Here is a 22,747-nt window from a genome sequence, read left to right as displayed (position 1 = left end):
GAGAAGAAGGTAGAAAGGAGGCGGGAGCGGAGATGGTACGGTGGCGGAAAGAGAGAGAAGAAGAATTGGGGTTATAGTTGGGAGGGGGGTTCGAAGAAAAGGGTAGGAGGAAAGGTAAGAAAAAGGGGATGAGAGGGATGAGAGGGAAGAAACTAAAGAGATGCAGGATTTGGGTTCGGGTAAGGGGTGGGGGGAGGGGTTTTTTTGTTTTTTTTTAATATTATTTTTATTAATTATAAAGGGTAATTTTGTCAAAATAATAAAATTGAAGTATTAAAGGACGATTTTATAACATTTTGTAACGTTGGATATGATTTTAATAACAAAAAAAGGTCGGGGATGAATTTGATTTTCGCCCTAGACCTTAGGGACGAAAATAGTACTTAACCCAATATAGTATGTTCAATAGCTTTAAGCAACAAATCTATGAAAAATACACAGGTCAAATTCTCTCTAAAACTCTCCCATTAATATTAGGCCCATAAACAGTTAATGAAGGCCTCCCAGTAGTAGGAGAAGACTTCGACAAAGACATAATTTTTGTGTGACTTATTCCAAACCATGTTGTTGGTATACTCTATCATCATTCTTATTATTTTTTCTGGATAGCTGTGATTTTAATATTTTGACTTCGATTGATAACATGAAAGACTTGAAAGCAGAAACTAATAAATTTTTCAGAGGCTATTTTGCAGCAGAAAATAGGTGGATATAGATGTTCTTGGGATGTTTCCCTCCGACAATTAAGTCAGAAGGCGTGCAGATATCTCATAGAACTAGTGTTTTTAGAAGAAGTTAAAAGGATAATTATGGGTATGAACTCTTTCAAGGATCCAGGCCTGATGGATTTCAGGCATACTTTTTTAAGGAGTTTTTGAATCACATTGGAAAAGATATCCACAACATTGTGAGCTTGGCTTTTTTTGGAGTTTTTATGCGGTTGTACATGAATTGACCGGTTTTTATGAATTTAACCGTTTTTTATCGGTTTAATTATTTAAACGGTCATAGTGTCAAACCCAATCGTCTAAATCACTTCACCAATTTTTCAATTGAACATCAGCCAATTTTATTAACTATGGTTGTATGTTCTCAAGAGTTTTCTAATCGATGAATGAGCATAAAAGATGACATAACTGAGTTGCATGCAATAAAGCAAAAGCTATCATGCTAATAACACTATAATTGTCATTGTTGTATTATCTGCAAAACGAACCGAATACATATGTATCAATGTGAAGGTTTGTCAATAGCCTAGAAAAAGAAGATTAAATCTATGACCTCCTTTTTAAAACTTGTACACTTTAGCTTTTAACTGAATTCGGAACTTATTGGCTATTGAGTTTGTCACTTTAAAACACAAGAGACAATTTTATTTTGTCTCTTCACGATTGATCAAGAATTGAGCAAACTCTTTACTTTTGGATTGCTAAGACTTTTGTGAAAAGATAATGCAGGAGACAATTTTATTTTGTCTCATATCAAAAGAAAATAGAAGAAGAGCAGAGAAGAGAGAATGGCACAACCATGTATCTTGGTTCAGCCACCATGTGCAATATAACCTGCATCTAGTCTCCTCCACAATAGTAGTAGAATTTTTACTATTTTTTACAATGATTACAATCACCAATTTTCTAGAATTCTACCCAATCCTATCTAGGACAAACCAAGCTTCTACCCAAGCTCAGTTGGCTAGGTACATCCCTAGACTTTCAACTACTAAGTGCTTACCCAACTTAGCAAGGAAATTCTTTCAAGATCATGAATGCAAAACAGAAATACAAATAAAAGAGTTTGACATAATTTTATGGATTTTTCTGGATAACCCTCTTTGTCTTTTCTCTCAATGGCTTTTATTGATACCTCACTTAATGTCTTTTTCCATTGAAAAGAAATAAAGAAAGATGAATACTGAAGAACAGAAAATTTAATGTGAAACCATGAAGGAGAAGAAGATTAAGCTCGAAAATTATGAGAACCTAACTGTGTGCTCATACTCCTTACTTCAATTTCTAACCGTTTACTTTTTTAAAGAAGAATAAAGCTTCCAAAAATTTGAATCTTGGTTGAAAATATTTGACTTGTTCTTCTTCCCCAAATATCATAACAGTAGCACAAAGAAGAGATGGGACAGCACTAGTGATTAGAGTTCACATGCATTCTTACCTAGCTGCTTCTCTTTCTTCCTTTTTCATTTAGGTTTAAAAATCTGAGCCATTCATCAATTCTCTGGCTCCAAATTTTGTTCTTGACTTTTGATTTGAAGTAGTGATATATAACCTCCATTTTCTCCATCTTACTCGAATGATGCATGCAGAAGGAAAACATCTTTAGCAAATTATAATGAAAGCACAAAGATAAAAATAATTTTCTGAGTTCAACATTTGATTTGATTTTTGCTTTTGTGTCCTAGTCTTTGAATTTTTTTTTCTTATTTTCTCTTTTTTGCTTGAATTTGATAATCACTTTTTTCTTTTTTTATTTGAACCCTAAACCGAGCTTCTTTTTCTTCTTGCTTTTACAAATTTTTTCAATCTTAATTTAAAGTTAATCACGTGGGTTACAGAATCGAAGAGAGAAGGAGAGTTTGGTTGTTTGGTCATGGGCCATAAGAGATTTGTGATTCGCAACACTATTCTTGGGCTACCAAATAATGAAGTTGATATTTTTTATTTTGGATCTATTATATTATTGGGCTTGTTATGAATACTATATTTCTTTGCACAACGAACACACATATCAAAAACAATTTGGGACTTCACTGACCCACACAAAAAAAAAAAAAAAATTAAACTTTTAACTCAAGATTATAAAGTTAGTCATTATCAAATTATTATTTTTGTTTCCTCAAACCCAACACAATGTATTATTTTCATTTTGAGTATATGCTCTCTATTAATGTGTCGTTTATTTTGTATCAGTTTTTGGATTTATTTTTAACATATAATATAACATTATAACAGAGGCTAGTTTAAATATTGTTATGGAGTTTTTGTTCATCTTGTTGCCAATAGAAATGAAACAAACACAATGTGGCGATTTTACTAATGTATTAAGGTACACTATAAAAGAAAAATCTGATCTTTTTTCTAGTTGTCCTCAACGTGTTAGTTACAAAAGTTTTGATTCAAATCAATCAAAGTTGAGTTGTAGGAAATTTTAGGTAGACCTAAAAAGTAAAAAATAAACTTAAACTAAAATTATTCGCAGATATATAATGTTTATATGCCACTCTTTTACTTTAATTTAAAGGAAAAAATAGGAAAAATAGAAAAGATAAAAAAAAAATTAGAGGAGATCAAACCTTCTAATACATGGTATGCAATAACCTTAAGATGATCTCGTGAATAATCTTAAGATTTGACAATTTTTCAAAAAATTTAATTCTACTTTAAACCAAATTTTATAAAAGTGCATAATCTAATTGATAACCCATTTTTGTTGTATCCTAACAAACTTAATGAAGCTAAGCATAGATTAGGCATTATAGATATATAATTTTGTTTTGGTAGTAAAAGCTGATTTACCAGAATTCAGTTAATTTTGTTATCATGCAGCAGCTCAAGTAGTCATCATCATATGACAGTACATTGTAGCAAGTTAATAACTTTAGCGATTAGTTTCACCTTTTTTTTTTGTCATCATTATTCTATTTGGTTTTTTTTTGAGTTACCACTCCATCAGCACTTGTTTTCGTTGGAATTTTGGGACTGCTCATAACTATCCTCCATATGTTGTAATCAATTGATTGAATGAAGATCCGCATCTTTTCTTTCTAATAAGCATAGTTCTTCCCATTAAAAAAAGGAGGCCTGTTATTTGACTGTCCCTTTATTAGTGTGTAGATCACTGTAGTTGTGCCCAAGTTGTTTGTTATTGGATCTCTACTCCAAGCTGTTAAGCTTGATTTTTGAGACCTTGACTCTTGATACCAATTAAAGGTTCCTGAGAAGGGAGTGAATCTATGACCTTCTTTAACTTTGATTAATTAAGCCTTAAACCCAGAACTTTAAACTTGATTTCTGTTTGATCTGCACAGTGGATAATTCAGGAGATAATTTTGTTTTGTCTCATAAAAACCAAAAAATAAAACTAAACCAGAGAGAAAAGAAGATGACACAGCCAAATATTCTGGTTCGGTTGCCTTGTACAATGTAATCTACATCCAGTCTCCACCACAATATTGGTGGAATTTTTACTATAATCCAAGTATTACATACACCAATTTTCTAGGACTCAACTTAATTCTATCGGGACACACAAGCTTTAACATAAACTTGACTTAGCTATGCTAATACTTAGACTCACCACACTAAGTGCTTACTCAACTTAGCAAGGGATACTTCATAGGTACATGATTCAAAATAGAAAATACAACTAAAAGAAATCTGAAATTACTCTTGACTTTTCTCTCAAGTATTTTACTCAATCTCTTTCACTCTATGACTTTTTTTAATACCTTTTTTTTTTACCTTTTACATCTCAAAGAAAATAAAAAAAGATATACATTGAAACAGAAGTACAAAACAAAAACAATAAAAGAGATGATGATTTACAACCTTTGTGCTATAAGTTGAACCGGATTCAACTTTCACAGATAAAGCTCTTTATCTTGACGGAATATTTCTTTAATGTAGAAACACTACCCAAAACGTTAAACCCTTCTCTGGGAAGTTCTTAAACAAACTCAGATTCTGGTTCTTTCTCCTTGCCTCTGCTCCGAATCGATTTTCCCTTTTGTACCTTAGTTAGTATCATGGTTATGATTCATCTCAAGTCAATTTTTTGGGCCTTGAGCTTTCAGAAGTCATCCCTAGGTATAATCAGACACCACTTTCTTCATTTATCCAAAATTTATATTGCAAAGAGTTAGAGAAGAAGTGAAAAAATTAACTTGCATGCAAATAGAAATAAATCACCTTTATCCTATAATTTAACTTAACATGTATTGATTAGTGTGATGGGATATTGTCTTTTCTGGTGTGTAAGTTTAAAGATGAGGGTCTCTCTCTCTCTTGATTTGATTTGAACTCTAAATAAATCTTATGTATTTACATTATAAATAAATTTAATATCTTTATTTTTGAAAAGCTTGGTAGGAATTAAAATGATTTCATGCGTTGAAAATACAAAATATCATTTTTACCTTTCAAATATTAATATAAAAGAAAAAACTTTGTTTGTAATCCAAACAAAAATATAAACTTGTAGTATTGTGAAAAATAAAAAATAAGACAAAAGAAAAAACAAATAAAAAACAACTGAAGTAGTAAATGATTAATTAATTTATTATAACTGAAATTTGTTTTTCCATATTGGAATATGCGGTTTGCTGTTGAAAATTGGTAATTAATATGAGTGCAGCAAAGTCAAGACTCAAGAGGTAACGAAAAAAAGAGAAAGTTCCGAAGATGTGAGATTTCTCGTCCCCACTTGATGTTGATGAATTTGGCGGGAAATTTGGCAGGTCAAGCAACTGAAGGGATAAGAAGAACATTGAAGAAGTGCTCTACGCCAAATTCAATTCTTGGGTTTCCATAATTCTCTTCGTCAAGCTACTTGTTGTTTGATCCCATTTTTCTTCCCAATTTCTTTTTTTTTGTTCCACGGTATTCTTCAACCGACAGGTCAAAGACTAATCCGTCACAGTACTGAGCTCAATTTGAGTTTGCCGCTAGCCAATGGGTTGCTGCATGCACAAGGCAGAATTCGAACCCCCGACACTTACTTAAGCAGACTAGTGAGCTAACCACTAGACCAACTCAACTTAGTTTTTTTCCAATTTCTGTTATTGATTTTTTTTTTTGGTGGCAATTTCTGTTATTGATTGATTTCGATATGAATTTTCGTCCAACATTGGCGTGTGTTTGGGTTTGGGGGGCAACAATTGTGCCCATTCCATACTCAATTCTAGACCAAGACTATATCATTCACTGCTGTCCCACTTTTGCTGGCAAATTCATAACATAGTCTTAACCCAAAAATAATTACAAAATGATTCAAATTTTTTTTTTTTTGTAAAATATTTTTACTGTATATTGCTCCTAACTTATTAGTATCTCACTATCTCGTCTTTAACTAATTGTTAATATACAAGTTTACTAAATGTTACTGACTTACTTCTTGTTGGTATTAAGAAAGAATGAATAACTAAGGAATATTCCAAAGATATAATAAGTTAAATATAAGAAGGTGGACGTAAAATGTATAATGGCTAATTTGTGGTATTCATAAAGCTTTTTTGTATTACAAAATATTGATGACTTTTTTTATTATAGGATAATGAATTTATTTGATGATAATGATTGCATTTATATGTAGATTAGTTATACACTATCTTTATATTAATTGCTTAAAAAATGTTAGCTAAAAGTACATTAAAATATTTACTTATCAAACTTTTATAATATATATGATATCATAAATTGATTTAAAATAATATTTTCGTCAATATTTCATCGGTTATAAAGATTATTTACAATAATAAAAGAAATTAGTTATGTTATCTTTGACTTAAGCCACTTTAATTATTAAAACAAATATAAAGTTATTTTTATTGAGTTATATTTGTATGATATTTTTCACAATTATGATGATTATCTTTTGAATTGTTAAACATCGTTAATTTTCTTTATAAACTTATTTTTAGGTCAAACTCTTATCTTAAGTTCATTTTTCTCCGTTTAAAAAAAAATGTATTCTTACATAAATAGTGCTGCACACGGATCGGATCGAATCGAATATAGCCTAAAATTTTATCTGATCCGTATTGCACTCATCGGATCGGATCGGATACTATATCCACGATTTTTCAAACCGGATCCGATCTGATCCGCAAGTATGCGGATCGGATCGGATTAGATATCGGGTATATCCGCAAAATTAAAAAATGTTTTCAAATTCCATTTGGCTGTTTTTACAAAAAAAAAAATTATTTTTCACCTGTTTAAGCATATTTAATTCTAAAATATTATCTATAAAAATTCTCTTGAATAACAAAAAAAAATAATAATAATACAAGATTTAAGTTTAATTATTCTAAGTCGAAGTACAACATAAAAAATAAAAAACAAGATATCATAAAATTCATAAAACAACACACTAAAATTCATATCACATTAGGTTTATTTTCTTAAACTATGCTATTTATATGTGATGTGCGGATATGCGGATTGGATCCACGGATATCACTGCCAAATCCGCAATCCGATCCTACCATAGTGCGGATCGGATCCGATCCGATCCAATAGCTCTGCGAATCGGATAATATCCATCCGCAAAATTTGGATCAGATGCGAATAATTATCGCAGATATGCGGATATTATCCGATCCATGTGCAGCCCTATACATAAACGGAAGAACGCCACAAGATTGAAGTGGGAAAAATAAATCATAATATTCTCAACATTTTATAATTTAATAATTTTTTTACAATTGTTTTTATATTTACTAAGATCCGTTACATTACTCATGCGTGACACCTGGCTGTGGACACAAATCGGACCGTTCGATTTGTGTTCTCTCCCAGCCCCGAAAACGGATCGTCCGATTACCGTAGTCAAATCGGTCCGTCCGATTTCTTCAACGCAGCCGTCACATCTGCGTGAAGTACCATGGACGCCCATAACCTGGTTATACACCAACTCCTCCCCAATATGTAAAATAAAAAAGTGAATTGTTTATTGATAAAAATTTAATAGTATATTATTTTTTGTTCCCATTATTAAAAAATACAAAATAACTAAGGGTGTCCATGGATCGGATCCGATCTGCATATCCACAGTGTTTATCCGAATCCGATCCGAAAATTGCGGATATGGATCCGATCCACAAGGCTTTCGGATCGGATCGGATCCGCACACTAATCGGATCGGATTGCGGATTTTGTGTTGGTATCCGCATATCCGATCCGCATATCTGCGTATCCGCAAAAATAAAGAAATAAATAAGTAAATATTCTTTTTATATTTTATTTTAACTAATAATTATCATATATGTTATATTATTTTAATTTATTATTTAAGAAAAGTATGTTTAATATTATTTTAAAAGTAAACATATTTAAAAGAATAGAAAAAATAAATTTTATTGATATTTTTTTAATAAAAATAAGCTTTTAAAAATATTTTTGTGTTTTGCGGATATATCCGATATCCGATCCGATCCGATCCGCACATTTGTGGATCAGATCGGATTGAATCCAACATTAAAAACTGCGGATATTAGATCCGATCCGATCCGATGATTTTAATGCGATCGAAATTTTGGCCATATCCGATTCGATCTGATCCGCGAACACCCCTAAAAATAACAGAAAGAATAATGAAATTTATGAAAAAGATTTTATCAAAAAAATAATCTTGCAAAACATATATATATATATATATATATATATATGTTAATGAACTATAACCGAGTATTAATTATTATTGTAGCATTATACAGTAATTCAGTAAACACTTTCATATTAATTTTTTAGGCTTGCTACACATACAAGTCTTTTTGACTTACAAGTCTTACAAGTTGCTACACATAGGGACCTTTTAATGGTTATTCAGTTTCCAAAGCGCTACACTCACCATGTATTATGAACGACTCTTCTTCTTCTTCATCTTCCTCCATGTATTTCTTCGTTATTCTCTTCGCCTTTTCATTAGTTATTTTACTTACGTTTATCACTGGTATTCTTGTTTCGTTTTTTTTCGATTTTCATGGTTTCTAAAATCAAGTTTTGAAATCATTTTGAAGATAATGGAATTTCAGAAATACACCCAAACGATTACAGAAATACACCTAAACGATTATAAAAATACACCCAAAGGATTACAGAAATACACCCAAAAGGATTACAAAACTACACCCAAAGGATTTAAAAAATACACCCAAAATTCGTTGAAGTACACCTTATGCATAATTCAAAACTCTTTCTCTTTCTCCTCCTCATCTTATGCTGTTTCTTCTTTTTCAAAAACGATTTCAGAGCTTGATGTCAAAAAACAATAGAAATCGAGGAAAGAAAACAGAGAGAAAAGCACGTAAATGAAGAAGGAGAAAGAGAAGACAAAAAATGAAAAAAAAAAAGAAGAAGAAGAAGACAGCAAGAAGAAGAAGAAGAAGGTGCAGTGAAATTGTGTAGTAACGGTTGAAGAAGGAGAAAGAGAAGGCAAGAAACGAAAGAAAAAAAGAAGAAGAGGAAGAGGAAGAAGAACGTGCAGTAACGGTTCAAGCACGTTAATATAATGACTTGTAAAGACTTGTATAAAAAAATGCTTGTATGTGGAGAATTTCTCTTAATTTTTATTTAAAAAAAATTCACCTATAATTATTTTTATGTGAATTTAATATTAAGAATGATTTGACAAATTTGACTAAATCATCGTCTAACTATTATTAATTTGACATAAAAATAACTGTACGTTAGTTTTTGCATTTTTTAAATCCCACGCTGAAGCAAAATAGAAATCTATATCAGTTAGAGCTATTGAAGCAACAACTATAGAAATCTACATTTTTCATCACCATCGTCCTCTTCCATATACTAACACAATGCTCACATGGTCACGATCATACTGCAACAGAATAATAATGATGGTGTCCCTCATCATGTTTCTCTTATCTATCGCTTCACAAACCTTGGCTATGCATGTGGCCTTGAGTTCAGAGACCGATAAGATGGCTTTGCTTGCTTTGAAGGACAAGCTTATCAATGGCGATCCTCATGCTCTGCCATCATGGAATCAATCTCTTCATTTCTGTAAATGGCAGGGCGTTACATGCAGTCGCCGCCGAATGAGAGTCTCAGCCGTGCAACTTCCAAATCAATACTGGGGTGGTACTCTTGCACCATCCTTGGGAAATCTAACGTTCCTAAGGGTGATCAATCTTACTAACACCCACTTGCATGGTGACATTCCAAGAGAACTTGGTCATTTGAAGAGGCTGCAAATTCTTGACTTGAGCAACAATAATCTTCAAGGTCAAATTCCAAGGGAGATGATAAATTGTTCAAGTCTTGAGGTACTTTTTATGTGGCAAAATAATCTAACCGGCAAAATTCCTTCCTGGTTTGGTTCTATGAAGCAACTTATTCTACTGGGGTTTGGAACCAACAATTTTGTTGGTAGTATCCCGCCTTCTTTGGGAAATCTTTCATCGCTTCAGAAGCTGTCATTTACATACAATCATTTGGAAGGAAGCATAACTCCAGCTTTGGGTAGGTTGTTGAATTTGAACCATTTGGCTTTGGGTGCAAATAATTTTTCTGGCCAAGTCCCTCCGTCACTTTACAACCTTTCAAATATTGAAGTTCTTGAATTTGCGGAAAACCAGTTAGTAGGTACTCTTCTCTCAAATATATCTATGGCTTTTCCCAATATTGAGAGTTTTCTATGTGGAGGAAACCGATTCACTGGTACTTTCCCATCTTCAATATCCAATCTTTCCGAATTGCAAGTGTTTGATATTGAAGAAAATGATTTTCATGGATCAATTTCTCCTACTTTGGGAAGTTTACACAAACTCCGGTCATTCAATGTTGGTATTAATAGATTCGGGAGTGGAAGCGCTCACGATTTGGATTTTCTTTCCTCATTAAAGAATTGTACTCAATTGCAAATACTAGGCATTCATCGAAATTATTTAGGCGGTGTATTGACAGATGTCATAGGCAACTTATCAAGCAATCTCGTTCAGCTTGTTATGGGGTCCAATCAAATATCTGGAAGGATACCGGAAGAAATTGGAAAACTAATCAACCTAGAAGCACTTGGTTTGGACCAAAATTCCCTTGAAGGAACAATTCCATATTCAATTGGAAAGCTAAAGAATCTGGTAAAGTTGGCGTTGGCGGGAAATAAGTTGTTTGGCAACATTCCTCTTGTCATCGGTAACCTTACTATGTTGTCTGAAATTGATCTCGGCTCAAATAAATTTGAAGGATTCATTCCTTTTACACTTGGAAATTGCACCAAGATGGAAATATTTTATGCTCCTAATAACAACTTAAGTGGTAATATACCCAATCAAACCTTTGGCAACCAACAAGGTTTAATACAGCTGTCCCTATACTCCAACTCCTTTACCGGCCCCATTCCTTCTGATCTTGGCAACTTGAACCATCTTTCCATCTTGCATTTACAAGATAACAAGTTCATTGGTGAGATTCCCATGGGACTTAGTGCTTGCTCTGCTTTAATAGAGCTTGTACTAGGAAGCAACTTGATCCATGGAAGTATACCTTCATTCTTGGGATCTCTATTGTCCCTTGAAATTTTGGACCTCTCGAATAACAATTTCTCAAGCACAATCCCGCATCAACTTGTGAATCTCACCTTGCTGAAGACTTTGAACTTCTCTTTCAACCATCTCTCTGGTGAAGTCCCTGTAGGAGGAGTATTTAATAATGTCACAGCAATATCACTCGTTGGAAACAAAGATCTTTGCGGCGGGATACCTCAATTGAATCTTCCTGCATGTCCTATGTTGCCCTTACAGAAGAAACACAAGAGATCACTTAAAAAGAGAGTCATCCTCATCGTTTCATTTGGAGGAATTCTAATCTCTTGTGTAGCTTTTATTAGTATATATCTTCTCAAGAGAAAGGCAAAAAAGTTAGCCACTACTTCTCTGGCTTTGCAATATGGTTATGTGAAGGTTTCCTATGGAGAGTTACATCAAGCAACCAATGGATTTTCTTCATCCAATTTAGTTGGGGCAGGAAGATTTGGGACTGTGTATAGAGGAATCCTCGTCCATTTTGAGAGACCTGTTGCTGTAAAAGTGTTGAAGCTCCATACACGCGGGGCATCGAAGAGTTTCATGGCCGAATGCAAAGCTCTAGGAAAAATCAAGCACAGAAACCTTGTCAACATATTGACTTGTTGTTCAAGTGTTGATTACAAAGGGGACGATTTCAAGGCCATAGTGTTTGAGTTCATGCCTAATGGCAGTTTAGAAAGCTTGTTGCACGACACCATTGAAGATAACGAGTCCACAAATCCGAGTCTTAACCTGATGCAAAGAGTAAATGTTGCTCTTGATGTAGCTTTTGCATTGGATTATCTTCACAATGATTTAGAAGAAGCTGTAGTTCATTGTGATATTAAGCCAAGCAATGTTTTACTTGATGATGAAGTTGTTGCTCACTTGGGAGACTTTGGATTAGCTAGGCTCGTTCATGGTGCCGCAAGCTGTTCTAGCAGTGGTCAAGTTAGCTCTTCTGCAATTAAGGGAACCATTGGATATATTCCCCCAGGTCAGTGTCAGTTTCTCTTGATATATCTTACAATATCTTTTTGAAATGTTTTTCTCATATTTCTTCCTTTGCATATTGTAGCAGCAAGATAATCTGTCATATTAAATTCATGTTTTGCTTTGGACATGGTATTCTCATCTATATAATTACACCAAATTAGTTACACCTCAGAGTTTCCTATGTCCTAAGAGAAAATTAATTATCAGTTATTTATGGAAATTAACATCTTGATATGTTTAATTGATTGAACTGAAAATAATTAGTTTATAATGATGATATTGTTGCATTATTTTTGTTTGAACAAAACAGAATATGGAGCAAGTGGCTTAGTTTCACCAGAAGGAGACATGTATGGCTATGGAATTCTTCTTTTAGAGATGATCACTGGAAAGAAGCCCACTGATAGCATGTTTGGTGAAGATCTAAGCCTACACAAGTTCTGTAACATGGCAACTCTAGATAGAATCAGTGAGATTGTTGATTCAAGATTGCTCATTCCAATTGATCAACAAGAAAGAAGAAGGGTCACACAACAGCAAAATATGGAAGACGCCATCCGAGAATGTCTTGTGTCGTTTGCTAGGATTGGAGTTGCATGCTCCCAAGAGTTTCCTAATCAGCGAATGATAATAAAAGATGTCATAACTGAGTTGCATGCAATTAAGCAAAAGCTATCCTGCTAATAAGTAATAACACTTCTGTGATTGTCATTCTTGTATTATCTGTTGCAAAAATGGACCAGATAAATATGTATTAGTTTTAGGATCCCGCTAGGGAGATAATGGACTATTTATACAATGGACTATTATTTTCAGCTTGTGCTCTCTCTCTCCTCTATTAATGTGTCATTTATTTTGTATCAGTTTTTGGATTTACCTTCAATATATAATAACAGATGGGTACTCCAATGAAGATTTTATAATTGTCTTCATGTGAAAATTCTTCTTTTTGACCTTTGAATGATGAATTGTAAAGTCAGATTTTGATATGTTATAAAAGTGTTGTTTTTATTTAAATTATGGCTAAATAAATAAATTACACTTTTATACAATATATTTTTATAAAAAGATATTTTTGACATTTTTATTTGAGTTGCTCCATAATATAATAGTGGTTAGTGGTTACCTTAAATATTTTTATGGAGTTTTGTTCATCTTGTTTCCAGTAGAAATGAAACAAGCACAATGTGGCGCGCGATTTTTCTAACGTATTAAAGTACAGTAAAAGAAAAATCTAATCTTATTCCTAGATGTCCTGAATATATATGCTATAAAGTCATGATTCAAATCAATCAAAGTTGAGTCGTAAAAAATTCCAAGGAGACCCAAAAAGAAAAAAATAATCTTAAACTTAAATTATTCCGTTATATAATATGTTTATATGCCACGTTTTACTTTAATGGTAAAATAGGGAAAATAGAAGAGATATAAAAAATTAAGGAGAGTGCTTAAACCTTCAACATGGTAGGCAACAATTTTGAGACGATCTCGCGAATGACCTTAAGATTTGACATTTTTCTCCCTAAAAATTTAATTCTACATTAAACTAAATTTTACAAGAATGCAAAATCTAATTGATAGCTTTATTGAGCATTGCAACATATTGTTTTGTATCCTAACAAACTTAATGAAGCTAAGCATAGATTAGGCATTATAGAATTCTGTTTTGGTAATTAAAACTGATTTACAAGAATTTTTAGTTAATTCTGTTATCATGCAGCTGCTCAAGTAGTATATAAGCTGCACCTATACACAGAGTTAGATAGATTGAATTACAAAATACAATCGACACCAAATATTCATCAATATTCTTGTTCTGGTTTCTCTCCCTTGTAACCTCTTCTTCTTTCTTCATATCAAGAATTTATTCTGTCTCAATCTCTTTCAGGACTAATATAGCTGAACATTGGAATGGTAAAAAAAATCACTTTCTTTTCCACTCTTCTTGTCCATGATGCTTTTCCTTTGAAGTCTAACAACTCTTCTGAATGATGATTCATTGATTCTGTAAACCTTATGACCCATATTTTCCATTGCTTATATTTCTTCCTTTGCATATTGTAGCAACAGGATAATCTGTCATACTAAATTCATGTTTTGCTTTTGAAATAGTATTTTCATCTGTATAATTATACCAAATTAGTTACACTCAGAGTTCCCTGTATATGTCCTAAGCATCTTTGCATCAAGTATTTATGGCAACGAACTCCTAAATATATTTACTTTAATGATGATAATATTGCATTAGTTCTTTTCTCCTTTTCTTCATTTTTTGTTTGAATCAAACAGAATATGGAGCAGGTGGCTCAGTGTCAACAAAAGGAGACATGTATAGCTATGGAATTCTTCTTTTGGAGATGCTCACTGGAAAGAAGCCAACTGATACCATCTTTGGTGAAGGTTTAAGCCTACACAATTTTTGTAACATGGCAACTCTAGAAAGAATCATTAAGATTGTGGATTCAAGATTGCTCATTCCAATTGCTGAACAAGAGGGAAGAAGGGTCACAAGTTAGCAAAATATGGAATGCACCATTCGAGAGTGTCTTGTGTCCTTTGCTAGGATTGGAATTGCATGTTCTGAAGAGGTTCCCTCTCAACGAATGGGCATAAAAGATGTCATAAAGGAGTTACATGCAATTAAACAGAAGTTATTTTCATAAAGACTATGAAAACAAAATAATGGGGTGCTTTCACTAAATGGATTTATCTGAGTTCGATTACCATGCTAGCTAGTATCCGTTGATCATTTAAAGAGGCTGCAGATTCTTGACTTGATAACCTATAATCTTCATGGTCAGATTCCTAGGGAGATGATAAATTGTTCAAGTCTTGAGGTAATTATATTGTGGCAAAATAATCTAACTGGCAAAGTTCATTCATGATTTAGTTCTATGATGAAACTCCCTCAACTGAGGCTTGGAGCCAACGGTTTTGTTGGTAGTATCCCACCTTCTTTGGGAAATCTTTCATCGCTTGAGAAGTTGTCTCTTGCACTCAATCATTTGGAAGGAAGCATAACTCTAGCATTGGGTAGGTTGTTCGAATTTGAAAGTTTTCGCTTTGAAAGTATTGATAGATCTCTGAAGGTTCCCAAATGAATTGAGAAGGGAGTTAAATCAATGGAACCACTTTTAGGCTATTTAAATAACTTGTGCAGAAACCCAGAATTCAGGAGATTATTTCGAATTGTCTTCTGATTATGCAGAACAGCAAATGCAGAAAATAGGGAAGAAGAAGAGTGACGCCTCGGTATATCCTAGTTCGGCTACACAACACAATATAACCTACGTCCAGTCTCCACCACAACAATAGTAAAATTTCCACTCTAATCAAAACAGATTACAGTTACCAATTCTAAAAAAGTCACACTCTTGTAAACCACCTAAGCTATTTGTAACTTAGTAAAACACTTAAGTGCTAACCCAACCTAGTTAAGAAAAACCTGGAGTACTAAGACCAGCACTCTATTCCAATACAACTCTCTCAAACAAAACAGAATATATAGCTTTTGTGTGAACACTCTCTTTGCCTTTTGTTTATTTCAATAAACTCTCAATTCTAAGCACAAGAGATGCAGAATATACATAAAACACTAACTAAAATCTTATTTTTTTCTCAATGTGATCTGCACGTCCAGGTTGCTCTCATCCTTGATAAAGATAAACTATCAATATATAGAACTTGATCTTTTTCATAAATGGTATGCAATCAAATCCTCATGAAACATGCTAGCCGTTGCATGATTGACTTCATGGCCATTGGTCATTGATGTGCACTTCTTTCCTTCTTTGTTTCATCTCACAGTAAAGAGGTGCAGCAGCTTCCCATGATTCGGTTCTGATTTTGGGAGCTTTGAATGCTATATTGATGGTTCAATATTCTTCTATATATAGCTTGATTATTCTTTAATGATATCCCATTAATATGGACTATATTTGCTTCCTTTATAACTGGATTATTCTTCACATACAAGCACTTTTCCATACAAGTCATATAAGTCATTTATACTCACGCCGTTTTCGCATTTTTTGTGTGTCTCTTTTTCTTCCTCTTCTTCCTCCTCCTCCTCTTCTTCTTCTTCTTTTTCGTAATTTTTCTCTCTTGTTATTGTCGTCATTAACACCACCTCTTCCTCCTTCGTTTTTTATTAAAATTTTTTCTCCTCTTTTCGTTTTCTCTTTCTCCTTCATCAAAATCACCACAAAAAACGAAGAAACATTATTCAAGGTATTATTTTACTGTTCTTCTAGATATTTTTTTCTAGATTGTCTTTGCTATGAGCCTCATCCTTAACCAGCAAAACATTAAAAGATTTCAAGAAGAAATATACTGTCTCCCTCCTATATTGGGTGAATTTCTTAAATCTTTTGGTGTATTTCTGTAATCCTTTGGATGTATTTCTGTAATTGTTTGGGTGTATTTTTGTAATCGTTCGGATGTATTTCTGAAGTTCCATCATCTTTAAAACAATTTCAAAACTTGATTTCAGAAACCATGAAAATCGAAAAAAATAGAAGGAGATCGAAGGCAAAAAGAAAACGCACGAAGGAGATCGAACAAATTTGACAAAAAACTCAAAAAAGGAAACGAAGATGAAACACGCGAAGATGGTTCAGTGACGCGGCCCAATTTATAAAATTTGTAAGCAAAAATGACTTAGTTTAATTTTTGGGTTCACCAAGAATCAAACTCTTGACCTTTCGGATCTAGTGATTTAATACCATGTCATGATACCACTCATCCCAAAAGCTTCAGCTGATGGGAAAATGTAACACTAATAATTATATCTCTAATAATCCATAAATCTCCATTGTACACATTGTATAAATATTTCATTGGCTCCTCATACTTTCCCTATAAAATATGATTGATTTCTACATTGCTTATCATAATAGTTAGTTATAATAAAAAATAGGTAATTATGTTTGTCATAATAAAATACCAAACCAATTCTTGACTCAACAATCTCATAGGCAACTTATAAATAAATCTTGTTTTGCTTGATATGGGGTTGAATCAAATATTTGAAAAGATAACTAAGAGAATCTAAAATCTATTCGGCTTAGGTTCACTTATTAATTATTATGGATGAGAATGTCTTTCAGGGACCAATTCTAAATTCAATTAGAAAGCTTAAAAATATAGTAGTATTATCCTTGAGTATAAACAATCTCTCAAGTAATATTAAGCTGTTTAATAAAAAAAATTATATCAAATTATCTAATAATTTTTAATTATCATATTTATGCAAAGATATATTCATTTTAATCACATAATTTAACTTATATATTGAATTACTTTATGAAACATTAGTTGTATTGTAAAATAGAAATGAAGAATAATTTCTTAATCATTTGTACCTACCAGTTATAGGGCTCAAGCCAAATAGAGGGTCTATATATTTAACATTATGAATTCACTGAAAATGATAACTTTTTGGATTTTTAATAAAATTGTGTTATATTTTTTTTTGGTGACTAAATTGTGTTATATTTAACACTTTTAAAAGAGTTTTTTTTTTTTTTTTTAAGGAGACTTATTAACTAATTCTTTAAAAATTTTTAACTTTGTTGAGAAGTATCTTAAAAAGTAAAGACTAGGGTAATTTTTTAACTTTGTGTGATTTATAAGCTGAATTTGTCATTTGGCTGACCAAATAAGAGAGCATTGAAAAAGAAGATTTATTAGTTGTCTACTTCAACTAAATATTTCTTCACCTTCGTTTCTCCCTAACAACTTCAATTTCATGTAATGCCACTTAGATAAAAATATTAAAAATATTTTTTTAAGATATTTTTTAAAAATTAAAATTTAAAATATATAATTAATTAAATTATATTATTTTTATTAAAATTAGACCGTACAAATTAATTTAATCAAAAAATTAATAAATTAAATTTTAAATCAATCTAAATTAATATTTTTTATAAAAAAATTGCCTGTTCTTGCTCTTCATCTTAGCTTAGCTTAGCTTGTTGCCGATACGAATGAATAACAAACACAAGGTGGCGATTTTTAATTTGCCAATGTATTAAATTAAGGAAAAGTACACACAAGAAAGATCGCGGAGTCCTCCCAAGTGAACTTGCAAGTCTTGGTCTTCCAATATCATATCCGCTCTGTGCACTCTCTTTCCATTCCCATGCACAAAAGTTTCAACAATTGTTTTTATATTATATAAGTATTATTGTAGTGTTGTACAGTAAATATTTTTAGATTGATTTTTATTAATCCTACAATGAAGCAAATTAGAAATCTATATAACAGAGAGTATTATTCAAGCAACTATTATAGCTTTTCTTCACCATCGTCCTCTTCCATATAACACAATGCTCACATCGTCACCGTCACACTACAATAAAATAATAATGGTGTCTCTCATCATGTTTCTCCTGTCTATCGCTTCACAAACCTTGGCTGTGCATGTGGCCTTGAGTTCAGAGACGGATAAGATAGCGTTGCTTGCTTTGAAGGACAAGCTTACCAATGGCAACCATGATGCTCTGCCATCATGGAATGAGTCTCTCCATTTCTGTGAATGGCAGGGCGTTACATGCAATCGTCGCCGAATGAGAGTCACAGCCTTGATACTACAGAATCAATACTGGGGTGGTACTCTTGCACCATCCTTGGGAAATCTAACGTTCCTCAAGGCAATCTTTCTTACTAACATCCACTTGCGTGGTGAGATTCCGAGGGAAATTGGCCATTTAAAGAGGCTGCAGATTCTTGACTTGAAGCAGAATAATCTTCATGGTCAAATTCCTATGCAGATGATAAATTGTTCAAGCCTTTATTGGATTATTTTGACTTATAATAATCTAACTGGTAAAGTTCCTTCATGGTTTGGTTCTATGGTGCAACTTACTCATCTGGGGATTGCAGTCAACAGTTTTGTTGGTAGTATTCCGCCTTCTTTGGGAAATCTTTCATCGCTTGAGCAGTTGTCACTTACATACAATCATTTGGAAGGAAGTATAACTCCAGCATTGGGTAGGTTGTCGAATTTGAATTTTTTGGCTTTGGGTGGAAATAAATTTTCTGGCCAAGTCCCTTATTCACTTTACAACCTTTCAAATATTCAAGTTTTTTCAGTCACAGATAACCAGTTAGTGGGTAATACTCTTCTCTTAAATATACCTATGGCTTTTCCCTATCTTAAGGAATTTACGTGTGGAGGGAACCTATTCACTGGTACTTTTCCATCTTCAATATCCAACCTTTCTGAATTGCGAGTGTTTGATATAGGTGACAATGGTTTTCATGGACCAATTTCTCCTAACTTGGGAAGTTTACACAAACTCCAGATATTTTTTGTTCCTTTTAACAGATTCGGGAGTGGAAGGGCCTACGATTTGGATTTCCTTTTCTCGCTAGTGAATTGTACTCAATTGCAAAAACTGGTCATTGAGGAAAATTATTTAGGCGGTGTATTGACAGATACCATAGGCAATTTATCAAGCAATCTTGATATTCTTGTTATGGGATCCAATCAAATATCTGGAAAGATACCTGAAGGAATTGGAAAACTAATCAACCTAAAAACACTTGGTATGGAGAGAAATTCCCTTGAGGGAACAATTCCATATTCCATTGGAAAGCTAAAGAATATGGTACGGTTGACGTTGCAGGAAAATAAGTTATATGGCAAGATTCCTCTTGTTATTGGTAACCTTACTATGTTATCTGAAGTTCAACTGTACTCGAATAAATTTGAAGGAATCATTCCTTTTACACTTGGAAACTGCACCAAGATGGAGATATTTTCTGCTCATGAAAATAACTTAAGCGGTAACATACCCAATCAAACATTCGGCTACCAACAAGGTTTAATAGCACTGTCCTTATTCTCCAACTCTTTCACTGGTCCCATTCCTTCTGAACTTGGTAACTTGATCCATCTTTCAGTCTTATATTTTCAAGAGAACAAGCTGATTGGTGAGATTCCCATGGAACTTAGTGCTTGCTCTGCTTTAACAGAGCTTGTACTAGAAAGCAACTTGATCCATGGAAGTATACCTTCATTCTTGGGATCTCTACTATCCCTTGAAATCTTGGACCTTTCTAATAACAACTTCTCAAGCACAATCCCACATGAACTTGTGAATCTCAAGTTTCTAAGTATGTTGAACTTATCTTTCAACCATCTCTCTGGTGAAGTCCCGGAAGGAGGAGTGTTTAATAACATCACAGCAATATCACTCTTTGGAAATAAAGATCTTTGCGGTGGGATACCTCAATTGAATCTTTCTGCATGCCCTATGTTACCCTTGCAAAAGAAACACAAGAGATCTCTTAAAAAGAGAGTCATCCTCTTCATTGCATTTGGAGGGGTTCTAATCTCTTTTGTGGCTTTTATTAGTATATATCTTTTCAAGAAAAAGGCAAAAAAATTATCTACTACTTCGCTAGCTTTGCAATATGGCTATGTGAAGGTTTCTTATGGAGAGCTACATCAAGCAACAAATGGATTTTCTTCATCCAATTTAGTTGGCACAGGAAGCTTTGGCTCTGTGTACAGAGGAAACCTTGTTCATTTTAAGGGACCTGTTGCTGTCAAAGTGTTGAACCTTCAAACACACGGGGCATCAAAGAGTTTCATGGCTGAATGCAAAGCTCTAGGAAAAATCAAGCACAGAAACCTTCTCAGCATATTGACTTGTTGTTCAAGTGTTGATTACAATGGGAATGATTTCAAGGCCATAGTATTCGACTTCATGTTTAATGGGAGTCTAGAAACCTTGTTGCACAACAGAATTGAAGATAGCGAGTCCACAAATCTGAGTCCCAACCTGATGCAAAGAGTAAATATTGCTCTTGATGTAGCTTTTGCATTGGATTATCTTCACAGTGATTTAGAAGAAGCTGTAGTTCATCGTGATATTAAGCCAAGCAATATTCTACTTGATGATGAAGTTGTTGCTCACTTGGGAGACTTTGGATTAGCTAGGCTCGTTCATGGTGCCGCAAGCCGTCCTAGCAGTGGTCAAGCTACTTCCTCTACAATTAAGGGAACCGTTGGATATATTCCACCAGGTAAGTTTCTTTTGATATATCTAACAATGTCTTTTGGAAATGTTTTGCTTATATTTCTTCCTTTACATAAAACAATCTATCATATTAAATTCATCTTTTGCTTTTGACATGGTATTTTCATCTATTTAATCGTACCAAATTAGTTACATCTCAGAGTTCCATGTATATGTCCTAAGTAATTTTAGTATCAAGTATTTATGGCAATCAACCCCTTAATATATTTACCTTATTGAACTGAAAATACTTAGTTTATAATGATGATATTCTTGCATTATTTCTCTTCTTTCCTGAATTTTTTGTTTAAATCAGAGTATGGAGCAGGTGCCTCGGTGTCAGCAGAAGGAGACATGTATAGCTATGGAATTCTCCTTTTGGAGATGCTCACTGGAAAGAAGCCAACTGATACCATGTTTGCTGAAGGTTTAAGCCTACACAATTTCTGTAACGCGGCAACTCTAGAACGAATCACTGAGATTGTCGATTCAAGATTGCTCATTCCAATTGCTAAACAAGAGGGGAGAAGGGTCACAAGTCAGCAAAATATGGAAGGCACCATTCAAGAGTGTCTTGTGTCCTTTGCTAAGATTGGAATTGCATGTTCTGAAGAGGTTCCCACCCAACGAATGAGCATAAAAAATGTCATAAAGGAGTTACATGCAATTAAACAGAAGCTGTTTTTATAAAGAGTCGTTTTCATGAAAACCAAATAATGGGGTGCTTTCACTACTTGGATTTATCTGAGTAGGATTGCCGTGTTTGCTAGTATCCGTTTGTTGTTTTATACTTTTAACTTTATTAAAGTGTGTTGTACTTTACACTCTTTCAATGTCTCTCTATATTGGATACTATAATAGCCGATCTATTCATCTATGTTTTCTGTACCCTTTACGAATCAATGAATAATTTTAATATTTTGTTACAATTTTAATAAATAATGTATGTTTAAAGTTTTATTATGTTTTTATAGGTTTTTTCTCTACCGTGATCAGAAATAATTATTTTAGCAATTATCTAAAATCCTATGGTTCAGAGTCTAAATTTTAGGAGCAGAATTAACTCATTTTTTTGGATACAAGTTAAAAAAACATTAGTTATCATTTGACACGAAGCAGAAGAATAAGTAGAATTTGATCATGATCATAAAAATGCATGCAAACTAGAACTTTTTGTGGAAATAACGGTGACAACTAATCTTTAAACAGTAAAATAATTAATACTTTACAGAATTTTAAAATATTACAATACTCAAACTAAACCTTCTCAGAATTCCGAAAAACCAAATATAATTAAATTCACATGTGTACGTTACACCCGTGTAGATTCACACTAATGCCTTCCATGGTACCTTATCCATATATTGACTTCTCTATGTTGTCACCACTTGTTGGGGAAAGAAGGAAATTTTTTTAGCCATGCCTTCAGTGACTGACGGATACAAAAAATTTTGGTAATGGA

General features: G+C 33.1%; 2 protein-coding genes across 2 annotated transcripts; both read left to right on the top strand.

Moving 5' to 3' along the window:
* The first annotated feature begins 9,589 nt into the window (after positions 1 to 9,589).
* LOC130939434 (probable LRR receptor-like serine/threonine-protein kinase At3g47570) lies at positions 9,590 to 12,937 on the top strand. The gene is made up of 2 exons (XM_057867537.1): positions 9,590 to 12,254; positions 12,564 to 12,937. Exons 1-2 carry the CDS (start codon positions 9,590 to 9,592, stop codon positions 12,935 to 12,937), a joined length of 3,039 nt encoding a protein of 1,012 aa, XP_057723520.1.
* Positions 12,938 to 18,624: 5,687 nt separating this feature from the next.
* LOC130939433 (probable LRR receptor-like serine/threonine-protein kinase At3g47570) lies at positions 18,625 to 22,171 on the top strand. The gene is made up of 2 exons (XM_057867536.1): positions 18,625 to 21,292; positions 21,602 to 22,171. Exons 1-2 carry the CDS (start codon positions 18,625 to 18,627, stop codon positions 21,973 to 21,975), a joined length of 3,042 nt encoding a protein of 1,013 aa, XP_057723519.1. The 3' UTR covers positions 21,976 to 22,171.
* Positions 22,172 to 22,747: the final 576 nt, after the last annotated feature.

This window comes from Arachis stenosperma, chromosome 7, assembly GCF_014773155.1.
Source record: "Arachis stenosperma cultivar V10309 chromosome 7, arast.V10309.gnm1.PFL2, whole genome shotgun sequence".
Taxonomy (NCBI): Eukaryota; Viridiplantae; Streptophyta; class Magnoliopsida; order Fabales; family Fabaceae; genus Arachis; species Arachis stenosperma.
The sequence above is the reverse complement of the archived record's forward strand: the minus strand, read 5'-3'. Positions and strand labels throughout refer to the sequence as shown.